Genomic DNA, 15,720 nt, shown 5'->3' on the forward strand with positions numbered 1-15,720 from the left:
TGAGCAAAACAGTAAAGGTCTTTATTTCAAATCATGTGATGCTTTGTATTATCATTCAAGCAAAAGTATTTGGTGAAACTGGGTAAGTTTTTTATGAGTAAATAGCATGTAATGTAATGAAACTATAAGTCCAGAAGTACGATTTATTCAAAAAGTAACCAAACATTCTTGCCCCTTTGTCTGTGCAGTACGGTAACAAGCACAATAGAGTAAACAGCATAACAACTCTAGCAGATATATAACTATGAGGAGGAGCGCCTAAGTTTCATTGGAGTGTGAGAGACTGGGAGTGGCCTCTTGATGAACTATGTACTGACAGAAAGGGTGGGGCCCAAGTCGCCTCTCAAGAGTTTCACCTGAGTCTCATACATAACCAGCACTGACACACTGACAGCCGGGACTATTTCTCAGTCGTGGGATTATTTATTAACTCTAAGGTAGGTTTTGTTCACGCAACTTGTTTCATACGAGCAGCAGTTCCTCGCATTAGGATCCTTTATTTTGTTAAGAGCACATTTAAAGTGTTATTACCAAAAGTGCTTCTTTTATTCCCTGAAAGTGCAGCGTTTCCATAGTGTTGAAAAGAATATTGGTTAAGAGAGAAGATAAGAGAAAACATTGTCACGAATGACAAGATTCTGCTGCCCTTGATCTTCTGACATTAATTTTATGGCAACCCACTTCATGCATGAAATCATGGAAAGTATTTTTAATTTCTCAGTCTAAACGGTCACCTCTTGTTTTGTTTAGATTCTCAATGGCGTATTCAAATGTGAAGCTAGAAGTTGCTGTGACGTTTTTGCTTCTACTACACACAGGTGAGTTTTGGTTTGTTATAACTTCATCATCTGACAGGCAAATAATCCATCTGGACTAAGCCGTTAACTCAACGAAGAATGTGCTCTTGCTCTTAAACTGTGGTGTATATTCCAGTCAGGTGCAATTTTAGGTACTATTAGATTCTTTTTTTTTGTTAGACATGATTTATACTCATCTTTTTTTCGACCCTTTTGAGAACCAGGTTACTCCGAAATCCAGACTTGTGGTATTTGATAAACTATCATATGGGGAGAATTTTAAGGTCAAGTCTGATGTGGTACTTGGCGTGGAAAGATGGAGAACCACTGTGCTATAACATTTTGATTGGACCTTCCTCTATGCATTCACTATCCACACCTGTCACCAAAGCAATTAGGGATTTAAAGCAAAAGTATCTTATCTTTCAACTCTCAAAAGTCCAACAAACTATAGTGTATAAAACCAAATTACTGTTATATCATTGAAACATTTCGGATGGAGTGTTTAGACTTTAGAAAGAAAGTAAACTTGACTTCTACAATGTAAACAGGGTCACCCCCAGCTGATTTGATCTGAATGAACGCGTCAGGTTTTACAGTGATTTCACCGTCTTCCCCACATTGCATTCTCTCCGCCTGATGAAATGGAGCCAGTCGGACTCGCTCCTCTCTGAAGACCTGCCTCTAAAGCTCTCTAAATTACATCGCTCGGGGTCATCCAACCATGTACTTAATGTACCTGACTAGTTCACTGCATTATACATCCATTTTCTTTTCTTTTTTTAACTTATTTTTCTGCATCTATGGCTACGGCTGAGGGTCAAATGCTTGGAGCGTTTCAAAAGCAAAAGACCCTGAGAGACTTTATTGTCCCCAGTAGAGGAATTAGTCTCGGGCTTCCCGCCAAAGCAGCTCGAGTTTATATAAGAAAAACATAAAACGCTCTGAAAATTAAATCAAATGTCCGCAGTGGGGACAGGCACGGAGCTTTAAAGACTGATTAGGTGCTGTGGGAGATTATCTTTGTTGTCTGAAGACACGCTTATCATCTGTAGCCACTAAGTTTTATCTTTATCCTTTTGGTAGTTTAAAAAGTGCAACTGTTGAACATTGAGTGAAAGTAATGTCATTCTTCTCACTGTCACTGCATCCTTCTCTGGCTGTTGTGACTATTATTAATACTTCCATACAACTACATCTAGTACTACTGTGTGTCAGGATGAGTAATACTCCATCTGCTACAGCTGCAAACCCAGTTAGCAGGGCTTGACATATGCACAGGCCGAAAGATTTCTCTCACTAGCCATAGACTTTGTTGGCCAGTAGTTATTCATCATGACCAGAGAATGAGAATTTGAAATTGCAATGAAACGGTAACAAAAATCAGTAATGCTGCAATCATTCAGGGCAGTGCAATATCCTGTGTAAACAACAAACCACCTCTGCCTCTATGAAATATTATAGCCTACTCTATAAACAGACATGTTTTGAAATACACAATTTTTTTGCATTTTAGCAAAGCAGTTCGTATTTCAATCTCCTCGCAAATGTAGATCTTTAAAAAGTGCACCAGCGTTTTGGTCAGAATCAGCATTAATAATACAGTGAGGAAGATGGTCAGTTGGGTAGGCTACATTTCCAAAACTTCATTATGGCTTGTGAAATCCTTATTTAGCAAGAGACATTTAATGAAGAACTAAGTAACTTGTTTACCTTAATACATCCTTTTCGTTGTCCATCTGGGGGTAATACAAGTGTTAATGGGATGATTGGGGGGTCCCGAAAACCACCCTTGCAACTTACCCTGCTCCAACCCGGAAGCGCAATACACACTAATGGAATCAAGAAGCTTACAGGCTAACGGCCAAAGCTAACTGTGGGCTAGCGCCACTTAAACAGTATTTACAGCCAAGTTTGAGTGAAAAAATGTCTCTCCATTGTGTCATTGTGGCAAAAATGTATAATATCCCTCTCTCCCTTTGTCTTTTCTGTCAGCGTAGTATTTACTCTCACGGACAATTAATGAATAAAAAAACGCCTCTATGGCCTGTAGGGACATGAGTAACTTAGTTCTGCTTTAAAGTGCATATGACAGGTTTTAATGCATAACATCAGTTGCAAGTTCATCAGTTGCATAAGTATAATTTTATTTCAGTGAAGCAGCGTTTTCAATGAAGAAATATTGGGCAGAAAAGTTATTTAGATTTAAATTTTTAAGCTGCTGACAGGAAGTGACATGGAAGAAGGCAACATTCCACAGAAGTTTGACTCACTCATTTCCCATTGACTTAACATGGTCGGCACGGCAACAGTTTAAAATTGTTTGCCTTCATCTATGTCACTTCCTGTCGGTGTGCTATAAGGAAATGCAACTATAAACAAAACTAAAGAAAACTGGATACAATCTTTAGCAAAATCTAAAATATAATCGTGTTAACTATGTTTTAGCAAAAATTGTGTCTAATAATCATATGCACTTTGAAAGGGAACAATCACAGAAGCCAGTCATTAAAAGATGAATCCTACAGTATTTTATTTTGCTAATTACAGATTTTTTTCATTCGCAGCCTTGCAATTTAACTGCATTCTGGCATCGACAAAGCTTGACGTTTGTTTCGTGACATCCCCTGAGCTACAGAGTTACAAATTGTGGAGTACTGACAGTTGTTTATCACTAAGAGAAGTGTGGGTTTAAGCATGAGCAGTCTGATGTGGTAAATCTGTGGCACAGGCTTCATTAATTCAGTTGATTAAAATATTTATAGCAGAAGGCGCAAACAATGTGTACCAAGTATGATTTGAATACCCGTTTAAAACTGACCCGACTGGCCAGTTAGCTCCTGGGCAAAATGAGTGTTTAGATTATTTTTGCCCAGTGGGGACTCCTCTGAGTAAATATTTGTGTGCCTCACGCATACATTTTTAAACTTTGACACAGAGGAACAAAGAGGTTTACATGAAAAGTGGTGCAGCAACATTTCTGCTTTAACAGAAGAGGAACATGTGGTACAATGGATGAGGGAAGTTCTGTGTCACAATGGTTGAGTAAAGAGAACATATTGTTCTGAAAAATTCGTATAAATGTGGTTCTGTGATTCAAAAATAAACAGGCGATCACACAACATGACAACAGAATTACATAGTGTACAACAACCAATAGAGGGAGGCACAAGCTATGTATATCATATGTTTAAAGGCCACCTACCACTTTGGACTATACTGTTATCATCAGTACAAAACATGTTCCCAATGACCAGCTCCGGTTCATTTGACATTTCACAAAAAAAGTTGTCCTCCCACCGAGCAAACTTTCTTACCTAAGATACGTAATTAAGAATCTTTTGCAGGTGAAATCCTTCTGAAATCTGAAAGTGTTGAAGGTTCTTTATCAATAAAACACACTTTTACCTTGAGAAAGTCACCAGAGACTTTCAAATGCGCATCAGGGTCGTGGTTTTCAGATGAAGGCAGTCAGTTAATGCATTAACTCATGATTAATCAAAAGTGGATAAACTAATTATGTTTTGACCGTACACACTCCTGTTTCTCAGGCGCACGTTACCTCAAAGACACTTGCATTACAAATGACAAATTGTAAGCATGTGGGGTTATCACACAGATTAATGAAATAGTTATTAGTTTGTTAATATCATGTGAGCAAATGCTTCACATTAGAGTGTTTAATGTTGACCTAGTTTTTTAATAATGAATATAATTACGATTGATTTGATTTAAAAATATAATTGATGGACGGCAGGAATTTCGAAGGCTGATGATGATTGATTCTACTAACAGTGGTGGTATTTACATTTGTTCAACTTGAATAAATTTAGCACATCAGCCCTTGAATGTTTTTGTGAGGCTTGAGTTCTTTCTCCAGTTTCGATGGCCGTCCTTGCAGTCCGTGAGCTGCGATACGGCACTTATCAAAACCCAAATTACTGCTGAAGACATCAAACACCGAATTAGACCGAAACTCATGATGGGCGTGTCGCAACATACATTTAGTTACTGCCACAAACTGTCTGGGGCATATTTTCCGCTCCAACACACACATCCTTAGCTTTGATCATTTACCAATATTTCAAACAATTAATGAGCCTTGTGAGTTTTAGATTAATATGTATCTCTTTTTTTTTTTTTTTCCCAATCACCACTTTTACTGCAGTTCCAAATGCAAACCCTTAAATCCTCAGATTGAGTTAAGAGGCTAATTAGTCTCAGATCACCGCTCCAACTCGGCACCCGAGTGCGCAGGGCCCAGAGCCTGAATGACATTACAGAAAAAGAGAAATTAATTCAGTTCTATGTTTTCATTTGGCTAATGCGTAGACTTTTGCATCATCACACTGACTTCTGTGAATCCTCCATCTTTTATAACAGCACAAAGCAACTCCTCTCAGCACCATTAAGCAGTATAGCCCTTTCACCTGCTGCTGCATATAAAGAAACCATCAGTGAGCTCTCCAAAACAGTTGTTGACGTTGGGATTTCAGCTTTAAGGGCTTATCAAATGCTTAAATCAACAATAATATATAGGGAATATTTGCCACACCAGTTCAGAACTAACTGCTTTCACTCACTGAAGGATTCAACACTTACAAAGTATACATGCCTTTCAGTCATGTGACTTATGTTGTTATGGTGGCCATTTTGAATACCGAAGTAGAATTATGCAGTACTACAACATGTAACAATATCTCTACTCAGGATATAAATTAAAGACAACTGATTGACAGTAATATTTTTATTTATTCGTAATCTTTGCTCAAGAAGATAACAGTAAAAATATGATCCCAGAGAGCATACGTTTATGTGAAGAGACCAGTACGTCAGTGTTTAAGCTGCGCAAAACGTTAGCATGCTACCGGTTAGCATTTAGCTTCAACAGCTCAACTCCGACCTCTCCAAGAGAAAGCCCTGAACCACAAACATCTAGCCTTGGATACAACATGTGACAGAGGTCCTCAGTGTTCATAGATGTGAGCCACACATGTGTTTATCGTCTTGAAGCCATTGACAGTTGGTTGGCAGTTGCTAACAAGTAGCATGCTAACGTCTTGAGCAGCTTAAACACTGACTCAGACTGAGACTCTGTTGACTCTGTTGTGTTATATCACATTAACATGCACTCTCTGGTGTTGTGTTTTTACTGTTATTTTCTTGAGCTAAGATTACGAGTACATAAAAATGCCACTGTCAATCAGTTTCATTTTCATCCTTCGTAGAGATATTGTTACAAGTTGTGGTACTGCATAATTCTACTTCGGTATTCAAAATGGTGGCCGGAACTATGCGTGATTTCATTGGAAACGCATAGTATTTGGCAGTGGTTTAGGATATTGAGTTAGATGTATTAAAGAGTGTTCATTGGCCACAGTTGATACTGAATGCCTTATAATGTGTGGACTTTAGTTTACACAATGCTGCTCGTTATTTCTTCTCCTATTTGTTGTGGTCAGCAATCATCCCTAGGGTTAATAATAGGGTTAGGCTTGGGAGTTGGGCTCGGAGGTATGTAGAGCCCATAGACTGCAGAATGAAATGAACAATGTATTTAAGAAAACCCCTGGAGGTTAGAATGACGAGTGTGTTCAATAATGACTTAAAAATGTAAAGTCCATAGAAGCCAGGAACCTCTGGAGCCTGCCCCCATTTCCTATTAGACTTCAGCAATTTTTTTTTACAGTCTGTGGTAGAGCGGCACTTTCACTTCTTTGTGTAATAAAACCACATTTCATGATAATGTGCCGCATTTTGTAATAACTTAAATAATACGATAAAATGTGCGGTAACACTTCATGACGACTGCACACTATCAAAGCATAAATACTGAATCATTTCTACAACATTTACTAGGCTTTGCTTAGCATTTGTTATTTATAAGCAACTAAACAGTGATTACCTTTATAGTTCAGCTAATGAACAATGAATTATAATTATACAACATGCCCAAATGACACTAAACGTAACCATTTCTGACTTGTTCCGAATCTTAACCAGACACATTGGTGCACATTGTCACTATAGCCCCATTTCAACAGGACTAGACAGGACCAGACCGGAACAGACCGGAGCAGTTTAAAGGTGTTTCCACAGCCAGAAGTGCTCCGCTCCCAAAGAAGAGTCCAAACTGCTCCAGTCCCAGATCACTTCAGCCATGGGGTCTGGAGCGGTTTGCAAAGTAGACCAGTTTGGGGGGAGAGGTGAGGGGGGCTTGTCACCACTGTGATTGGTCAGGCCAATAGTCAGCTTGCATATTCAAAGTTTCTTTCTCTATAAATGCCCCTCTATAAATGAACCGGTCTCAAGTGAACCGAACTGGTCTAGTGCTGTCGAAATGGGCCTTATGCTTACATGTCCTATAAATTATTAATGAAGTTGCTAACTGCTTGATAGTGTGTAGTGACCGATTTTTAAGCAAAATGTGTTGGGAGAGTGTACTACAAAATGTGGCACATTATTACGCATTATTAGCGCTTTTATTACACAATGAATTTAAAATTTGATTACATTAGTTATTACATGATGCCATGTTATTACAAAATACAGCAAAACAACAACATTATGTACCTAGGTTAGGTTCCATAAAAGTATCTTCATATGAGAACTGAAAAATCTAAACCAATGCCTCTCCACACTCTAGCAACAGCACTATTTTCAACCATACGAATTAGTAGCCCTAGTGCAACTGTTTACGGGAGCTATACAATCACAAATACATCACCTAATGATCACGTAGAAGCTGTGAAACTGTGCAAGTGTAAAGAATAGTGCGAGTTTGAAAAGGGGCGGATTGTGATGCCTTGACGACAGACAAAGCGCATCTCCAAAAAAGCAGCTTTTGGAATTGTGGTGTGGTGGTCAGTCATTGTCTGTAGTTCAAATTGTTGAAAAGGATTATGTTGGCTCTGGGAGAAAGTAGTCAAAAAACTTTGTGCAAGAGGCTGTAATATTGATAATACGCATGTGTGATACACCTACTAGGTGGTGCAATATCTATATCACTAAAGCCACAATTTATTGGAAAAGTGTTCAGTCTAACTGCTTTTATGTGGTATTTTTTTTTAGCCATATTTATCCTAATTTAGTTCAATTGCAGCCTCATTTTGGTTCTGATTCAATCGTTTTAGGACTTGTTTTGGCCAAATTTGCTTAAGAGTACAAAAAACAATATAGTATGATGAGTAATGATCTGACTTTGTTATTTTGTGCAGGTGTCACAGATGCCATGCAGGTGACTTCGACTGGACCTCAAACAATTCAGAAAGGAATGGGGGAGACCGTCACCCTGGGATGCACCTACACGCCCGGCTCGGGGGACACAGGGGATCTGGATATCGAGTGGTCCAATGTCAGCCCAGACATGACACAGAAAGACTCACTGGTAATTCTGCAAAACGTCTGCTTCAATGTTGTTTCAAATCCGGGCAGGGCAACTTTATGACTGTGATTAATGTGTAGATGAAAAAAAAAACTAACTGAAACCAACAATCGACAGTATAATGCATTTGCAATAAGTAGCGAGAAAGTTGAAATGATAAAGGTGTTTTGTATTTGTACACATACTATAAGAAATAAATGTGTAATTGTAAAACGCATGCTGTGATGCACAATACAGTGGAAGGAATAAGTGAGTACACCCTTAGATTCAATAGCTGGTTGACCCTCCTTTGGCAGCAATAACTAGGCATGTAATTGTTTGGGTGGTATTAGTTTAAGCAGACACGGTTTACTCATTCTTGTGATTTTAATATCGCATTTTAGGAGGAATTCAGGCAGAAATATAAGAAAGTACAAACGGTGTACTCACTTTTTCCTCCCACTGTATATCGCCTGGGGTTGTGGTTTTCAAACTTTTCACACCAAGCATCACCTCTTAAAACATTTTCCATCCATGCACCACCAGGTCTAGATCAAGATCAAATCGCCACTCGAAATACGGTCTGAAATACTGTAGATCTAAATGTGTGTAAACAATATCCAAATCTCTGAATAAAAGATAATACTAATAATAATGCATTAGTCTTATGTAGTCGCTTTACAATTTGACCCCGAGTACCTCCTCCAGAAGGACCAGTTTGAGAACCACTGCCCTATGGGTTTAGGATGCCGCACATATGCTTGGCACATTGCCAGCCTTAGCGTCGCAAGTTAATTTTTCTTTCTGCCTAATTGTCCGGTAATTTGTGAATAATGTGTATAATTTTCGTTCCCAGCCTGGCTAAATGTGTCGGAAAGTACACCAGACAAGTTCAATCTCAAAAAGAATAACTGCATGCATAAGGATGATTATTTGTTGTGAAGAGCCCTTAAAGGAAAAGGCAAAAAAGCAAAGCGAATGCTGCATTAAGGAGATTAAAATTGCGAAACAAAACACATAAGAAAATATATTCAACCCTCAAAATAGATGTTATATAAACCTCAGACAGAGAAGTTGTTTTGACAGTTCAGACACGGACAATTTAAGACTCTAGTAAAATCCTGTTTTCCTAAACCTGTATAATGTGTTGTTTTCAGATCTTGTCCTACACCGGAGGCAGTACACACTACTACGGCACCTGGGATGTCAAAGACAGGTTCAAATTCACAGCCGACCCAAAAAACGGGGACGCCTCGGTCTCCCTCACCAACCTACGCGCCAAGGACACAGCCACATACCAGTGCAAAGTGAAGAAAGCACCAGGCGTAGACACCAGAAAAGTCACTCTGGTGGTAATGGGTGAGGATGACATACCTTTGTAACAGGTCTGAGCTGTTCATACAGACATGACGCGGGAATGCGTCATGTCTGTAATTCCACTGCTAGGCGTGTTTTATTGCATGTTTTGTTTACTCGCTTACAACATATTACAAATGTACAACAGGACAACGCATAATACATGCCTGAAGGGGTGGACCATTCAAGAACAAATTAGGCGACTTTCACTGGGAAATTCAAATTGGTGTAGTAAGAATAGCTACCCTGATTGCTACGCACCTTTATTCAGGGTTGTGGCTTATAATCAAGTCTGCCTCACATTATAATGTTAAAAAATGTAATAGCAAGGTGGAATATGGGCCAATTTGTGCAATAACATCGGCCAAATCAGCACAAAGCCAGAGGGTGGGGAAACATTTGTAAGAGGTACTCGGTTGTACACCCCAGGTCAAGCTGAACTGAAAGTTGGGAAGAGTAGTTTGTAAAGTTAGTGCAAGTTATGTCACCGCAGAGCAAGAGCAGGGAAACAATAGCCACACGTGCATTGTTGTTTTGACACTTTATTTTTTTAAATAATTTTGTTTATTGACAAGTCAGAACAACTAGATGAATTTTGTTGCGTTATGGTTCCTACATGCCCTCTATCATCACTATTCAACACTAACTATAAGCCGAATGCCCATCTCAGGTCGCCCGTTGCATTATGGGTAATGGAATTTATTTCGGCTACCAAACAGTATTGATAGTTAGTGTAAAGCAACGAAGAAAGCTCTGATTTGGACCGTTTTAACCGCTGGAAAGTTGATGATATAAAGTGTTTTTGTCGTCGCCGTGGAGCTTGTTACGATGTCTATTTTTACAACCTCGGCTGCGTACAGAGATAGACAGAAACTGAAAGAACTGAACGGCCGTTCATATGTAGAGCTGCTGTCAAAGTGACGACCAGTCCTTGTTCACATAGTTGGAATAACTATGTGAGAAAAACATTTCTGACCCTTGAAGGCGACTGTTGGACAAAGTGCAGGGTCTGAAACTGTGGCCTCATGTCGACGATCTTTAGAACATTTAAATTGGAGTGAGAAATAAACATGTAGTTTTTTGTTTTTTTTTGTCAATAAGGAGGTGGACAGTATACGAAATCTTTTTTTATTATTATTGTCACCAGAGAGATCCATGTACACATGTAGGCTAGGCCATCTGAATTCACTTTATTTGTATTTTTTACGAGTGATCTGATGGTGAACAACATGGCTAATCGATTGCTAATTTGACAGACGGAAATGTACCCACTATATTTAACACCGCTTTGAAACTTTTCCCTGTGATTTCAAGATAAATGTAAATGATTTAAAAAGTGTCGGTGTCTGTGTCGGGCATATCCCAGGTCCTGTCGTCCTGTCCGCTATGGTCCGCTCCTGCCTACGGAGCCGCCGTCCTGACTTTTCCCTCGCTTTAAAGATATTGACAAAATAAATATTTGCAAGAAATGTCACTTGGGACTTATAGTCTTTAAACCAATGCCCGTAAGCCTTATGGGTCACGGTTATGGCTGAATATACTTCAGTGTTCACGCTCCGCTGCCTGAACTCGCTCACACATTTCAATGGCGGAGTGGTTTGTTTGGTAGCCAAAATTAGGAGCCTGATTGACCCACGCATGCGCAGTCGAGATGGGCAATCGGCTTATTGTGTGTAAGGGATAATTATGTTGTTAAAGGCAGCCAAGAAATATCTTAATATCTGCAATGAGGATTCTGGGAGCAATTATGTCAGAATTTGTCAACATTGATAAACCATGAATTGAAGCATTTTATTAATTTATTAAATCACAACATTTATTGCCAAGGCTAAATTTAATGTCCATCCCGAGAAGGCTTTTTAGAATGCCTTTTCTTAGTGATGGTTGGACTGACAGCAAAACATTGATGTTGAAACTGGTGCCAGGAGCAGAAATATTGATCTTTGTGTCTAAATATTGATGCTTAAATTTCCTTCATATAACTAACTTTTGTTTTACTCCCCATTTTAAACTGTTATTGTTAGTCTTTATTTCTTGCACGTGAAGGATTATGGCCTTGAAAAATCATCAATGCTGGCATCCATGTTTTCTCAAGTTAATGTAATTTGAATCACAGAGCAGCAGGGCTCACATAATTTCATATTCGTTTATCTCCCTCAGTTCCCCCATCGAGGCCAAAGTGTTGGGTTGAAGGCGGCGAGGACAAGGGTAGCGACGTCTCGCTGCGCTGCAAGTCCTCCGAGGGCTCCACGCCGCTCACTTACTCATGGACCAGAGAGTCAGGAGGGCCAATGCCACCCGTAGCAACCCAAGGTACGGCATATACATTTATAGCATTTTGGTGCACGGTGCAATAATTTCACAAGTGGATTGGTCACAAAGAACAAAATCACAAAATAAGCAATTTTAGAAATTAAGGTCCAGCAGAGAGCTACATTTTCTGCTCACACTCTGTAACCAGCATTTTCTGAAACAACACTGAAAGAATGCATACAGCAATGCCATCTACTGTGTGCAGCGTCTATAGCAATTTCACATTTCCTTTTCAAAAAGCAAGGACATAAAAGAGCTCAAAACAACATTAAAAAATACATATTTAAAGCACTGTCAATACAAAGCTCCCAACTATGTAAAAGAAAGTTCCAAATGTAATTTCTGCTTTTTAACTGTGTTGTGAAGCACTTTGTGGCCTTTGTCTGTGAAAGGTGCTATATAAATAAAGATTACTTACTTACTTACTGACTTACTTACTACTTACTTAACAGCCTCATTTTAAAAAATCATTTAAAACTTAAATGAAAACTAAGTATTTTTATTTTATATTCATATCTTATCTGGCATATTTTTAAAAGCCTGTCACCCAGGCAAGTCAAAATTGTTTAAAAATTAAAAACTTGCGTGAGATCATTGTAATAATGGATAAGATAGATATTGTATTATTTTATTGTATTCACAGTATTTTCAATCGTAAAGAGTATGCGACAGGTCACCCAAAAATTCAGGGGGTGCACGGAAAAAGTGTGGGAACCACTGATTCCAAATGACTGTAACAGGTAGCATTCACAAACTTTCAAAATGCAAATGCTTTGACCAAGTTAAAGCTGCATTATGCAACTGGGGAAAAAAAGTTGATATTTGTGCTTATTTGACCTTGTAGTGAGTGACCCAGCAGCTGTATGAGTGGTCAGCATGGCGCCTTTACTTTCCATCACAGTGGCCTATTGGACGCTCCAAGATCCACTCTTTAGAAGGTTTATACTGCTGACGGAGCCTCTAATCAGAAAACCTACAATACAATTGATGCCGGAGCGTTGTAGAGACCACTGTGATGGAAAGTAAAGGTGTCGAGCTGACCACACAGTCACTACAAGGTCAAATAAGCACAACAATCAACTTTCTTTTCCACATAAAAAAGTTGCATAGTGCGCCTTTAAAGTTTAAAATCTCGTCTTTACTGAGCCAATCCTCAAAAAACAAAACTTTTTATTAAGTTTAATGTCATATTAGTCATCGATTTATTTCACTTATCATTGTGGTGGCATTCTCCGAAAACAGATGAAAAGACTTGAACCACAAGATCAACCTAACAAATGGATGGATCAGATCCCTCATAAAAATGCTAATTTTCAACATTTGTGGATATTAATTTTGGTAATCTTTTCTTCTTATTATAAGACTGACCACCTCGAACAATAGACAAATGTGGACCTAATTGAGCAATTTGGTGGGGCATGGAGGAAAACACTTTATCCAAATTATTAGGTTTAATAGAAAATGGCTGTTGTTGTTTCAGCAAACCATTTCATTTGCAATCTATTCCCTGAAAACACATTTGAAATGTTCTATTCTAAAGTGAATAAAGTAAATGTCACTTTTATATAATAATCACAGAGCACTAGTGACTAAGAGACATCTACTATGCTAAAGTGTTGCTGTGCAGTACAATCAAAAGAGGAATATGAACAATGACTCTCCCGTAGATTTATATAGGCCTCTTCATCCATCTGAAATGATGACAACTTCTTAAAATGTTATCATTCATTTTATTTCTTAAAAGCATGAGTATTGTATCTTGGATTCAGTATCATCAAAAGCCTTTAAATTAATATGCACACTTTCATTAAGATCCTTCCACCGGAGAGCTGTTGATAAAGAACCACACGGACAGCTACGTCGGGACCTACGCGTGTGTGGTGAGGAACGCCGTGGGCTCGCAGCAGTGTAAATATGCACTGCACGCGTACAACCGTGAGTCACTTCTAATTGTACTCTAAATAAGCCCTTTTCCTCAGGCATTGTTGTTTTCTGTAACCCTGTGCTCGAGCGTGTCATTGCGGTCTCTAAAATCTTAGGAATATAAAAACCCGTCTGTAATGGGCTAAATGCTGTACTCACATGTGATCACTGCGTCCTCTTTAGCGACCAACAGAGTGGGGGTGATAGTCGGGGCCGTCATCGGTGCCCTCCTGCTCCTGCTGCTGCTCCTGCTCCTCATCTGGCTCATCTGCTGCTGCTGCAACAAGAGGAGATATGAGAAAGAACAAGCAAATGAAATTCGGTGAGTGTTAACAATGGACTCCTATAGATTGACTTATCGCACTTACAACGTGTTAATATGCTGCCTTCAATAGTTAGCAGCAAGTCAGTACATACCGTATAGGAAAAATCAAGGGCATAAAAATCATCAAACGCTAACTTCAGGTTCACATTCAATCAAGATGGGAACTTCTAAGCTTACTAAATGTGAGTGATTTTAATTGTCACCTTTATGGGGCTTTAAAAGTGTTTTGTCTAATTTCCCAAAAGTCAATATGGGAAATGGCAAAATAAACGGAGAAAAAAAAAACAAGCTGCTATCTCCTAAATCCAAATGCTATGATGCTTTAAAACTTGTAATATTCTGTTACAAAAAGAGTGAACCATGCAACATAATTGGGCCTGAATTGAGAATAATTGTGTTTTTCAGAGAGGTTTTATTTTTTGAAATAGGTTAGAGGGATTTAACAGAGGAGCTTCTAGTCATAGACGCACAATTGAATTGTTAATAGAGATTTTGTCGCAGTGGATAGTAGATAAGCATTAAATTACAAAGTGAACTTTAATTAACTTGTTTTGGAACAGAGCGATCTGACAAAACACGTTTAAACTTAAATAACCCCCTTGTGTTTAAACTCAGTAACAAAAATAAAAATAAATAAGATTATTATCTTGTATTGAGCTGAACTCACGCCATAGAGAATATCAAATCACGAAAAGCAGCAACTCAGACCTCTATATTTCCGTGCACTCTCACGCTAAGATAAATTAAATCATGTTGTAAACTTTACACCCTTAAAGCAACTTACTGATCTAATCTAATTGCATTCCATTATGTTATTTTTTAAAGATATCTTTCCAAAGTCATTCAGCCCTACCAATGACACAGGTATTTGTAATCTAATCTCAACTAAATGATTATTGTTTTCAGCGAGGACGCCCCAGCCCCGGAGAGCCGTCCCGCCAGCCGAACCACCAGTCTGCGGTCTGTCCTGAGCTACCACACGCACCACGGGGTCCAGTACAGCAGCGCAAGAGGCCCCCTGTCCAGCGTCAGCGAAGCCGGGCCCAACTACGTCTACACAGCAGGCTCAGTCAGGGCCTCTCAGCGCTCCAATGGAGACCACAAACTCACAAATGGCCTCAAGTACGACCCAAAGTTCGGGTACGCCGTGTGATAAGACTGCGCTGTAATGGACTTGTACTGTCAGACAAAGCTAGAAGATACTGTATTGAAAAAAAAAACATGTACATTTGAGTGCAATTTGTATATAAAATGGTCCTGGGAAATACGACTTCCATGAGCTGTCAACAAGATATTGAGCTACAACTGGTGTGAAAAGAATCACTGGTCTGGCACACAATACTCATACAGGTATCGCATCGTGTAAAAAATGTAATGCCACTGTAAATAGTTTGGTATAATTTTTTCTGTATTTTTAACCAAGTGGTTTTTATAAGTTTTAAATAAAATTGTGTGAAATCGGGTGAGCATGGTGCACAATATTACTGACATTTTTAATGAAGCTGAGACGTAAATTCAACACGGAGACATATCATCAGCGTCATCCGCCGCCATCCTCCAGTTGTCGCCTCATCTCCAACCTCACTTCCATCTTCGCAGCCGCATTTCCGCCGTCCATCATCCCCCGAGATTCCGCATCTACG

General features: G+C 39.0%; 1 protein-coding gene across 1 annotated transcript; it reads left to right on the forward strand.

Moving 5' to 3' along the window:
* The first annotated feature begins 389 nt into the window (after positions 1-389).
* vsig8b (V-set and immunoglobulin domain containing 8b) lies at positions 390-15,333 on the forward strand. The gene is made up of 8 exons (XM_079556533.1): positions 390-437; positions 751-818; positions 8,015-8,184; positions 9,318-9,519; positions 11,677-11,829; positions 13,642-13,764; positions 13,936-14,074; positions 14,984-15,333. The coding sequence occupies exons 2-8, from the start codon at positions 758-760 to the stop codon at positions 15,228-15,230; spliced, it is 1,095 nt and encodes a 364-aa protein (XP_079412659.1). The 5' UTR covers positions 390-437; positions 751-757; the 3' UTR covers positions 15,231-15,333.
* Positions 15,334-15,720: the final 387 nt, after the last annotated feature.

Source organism: Gobius niger (genome assembly GCF_951799975.1).
Source record: "Gobius niger genome assembly, chromosome: 1".
In the NCBI taxonomy this organism is placed as follows: Eukaryota; Metazoa; Chordata; class Actinopteri; order Gobiiformes; family Gobiidae; genus Gobius; species Gobius niger.

Excerpts from the sequence above, each read along its gene's own strand:
- vsig8b (XM_079556533.1), top strand. The coding sequence starts at position 758 with ATGGCGTATTCAAATGTGAAGCTAGAAGTTGCTGTGACGTTTTTGCTT. Across the intron at positions 8,185-9,317 it reads TGACACAGAAAGACTCACTG|ATCTTGTCCTACACCGGAGG; the intron begins GTAATTCTGCAA and ends TGTTGTTTTCAG. Across the intron at positions 11,830-13,641 it reads GCCACCCGTAGCAACCCAAG|ATCCTTCCACCGGAGAGCTG; the intron begins GTACGGCATATA and ends ACTTTCATTAAG.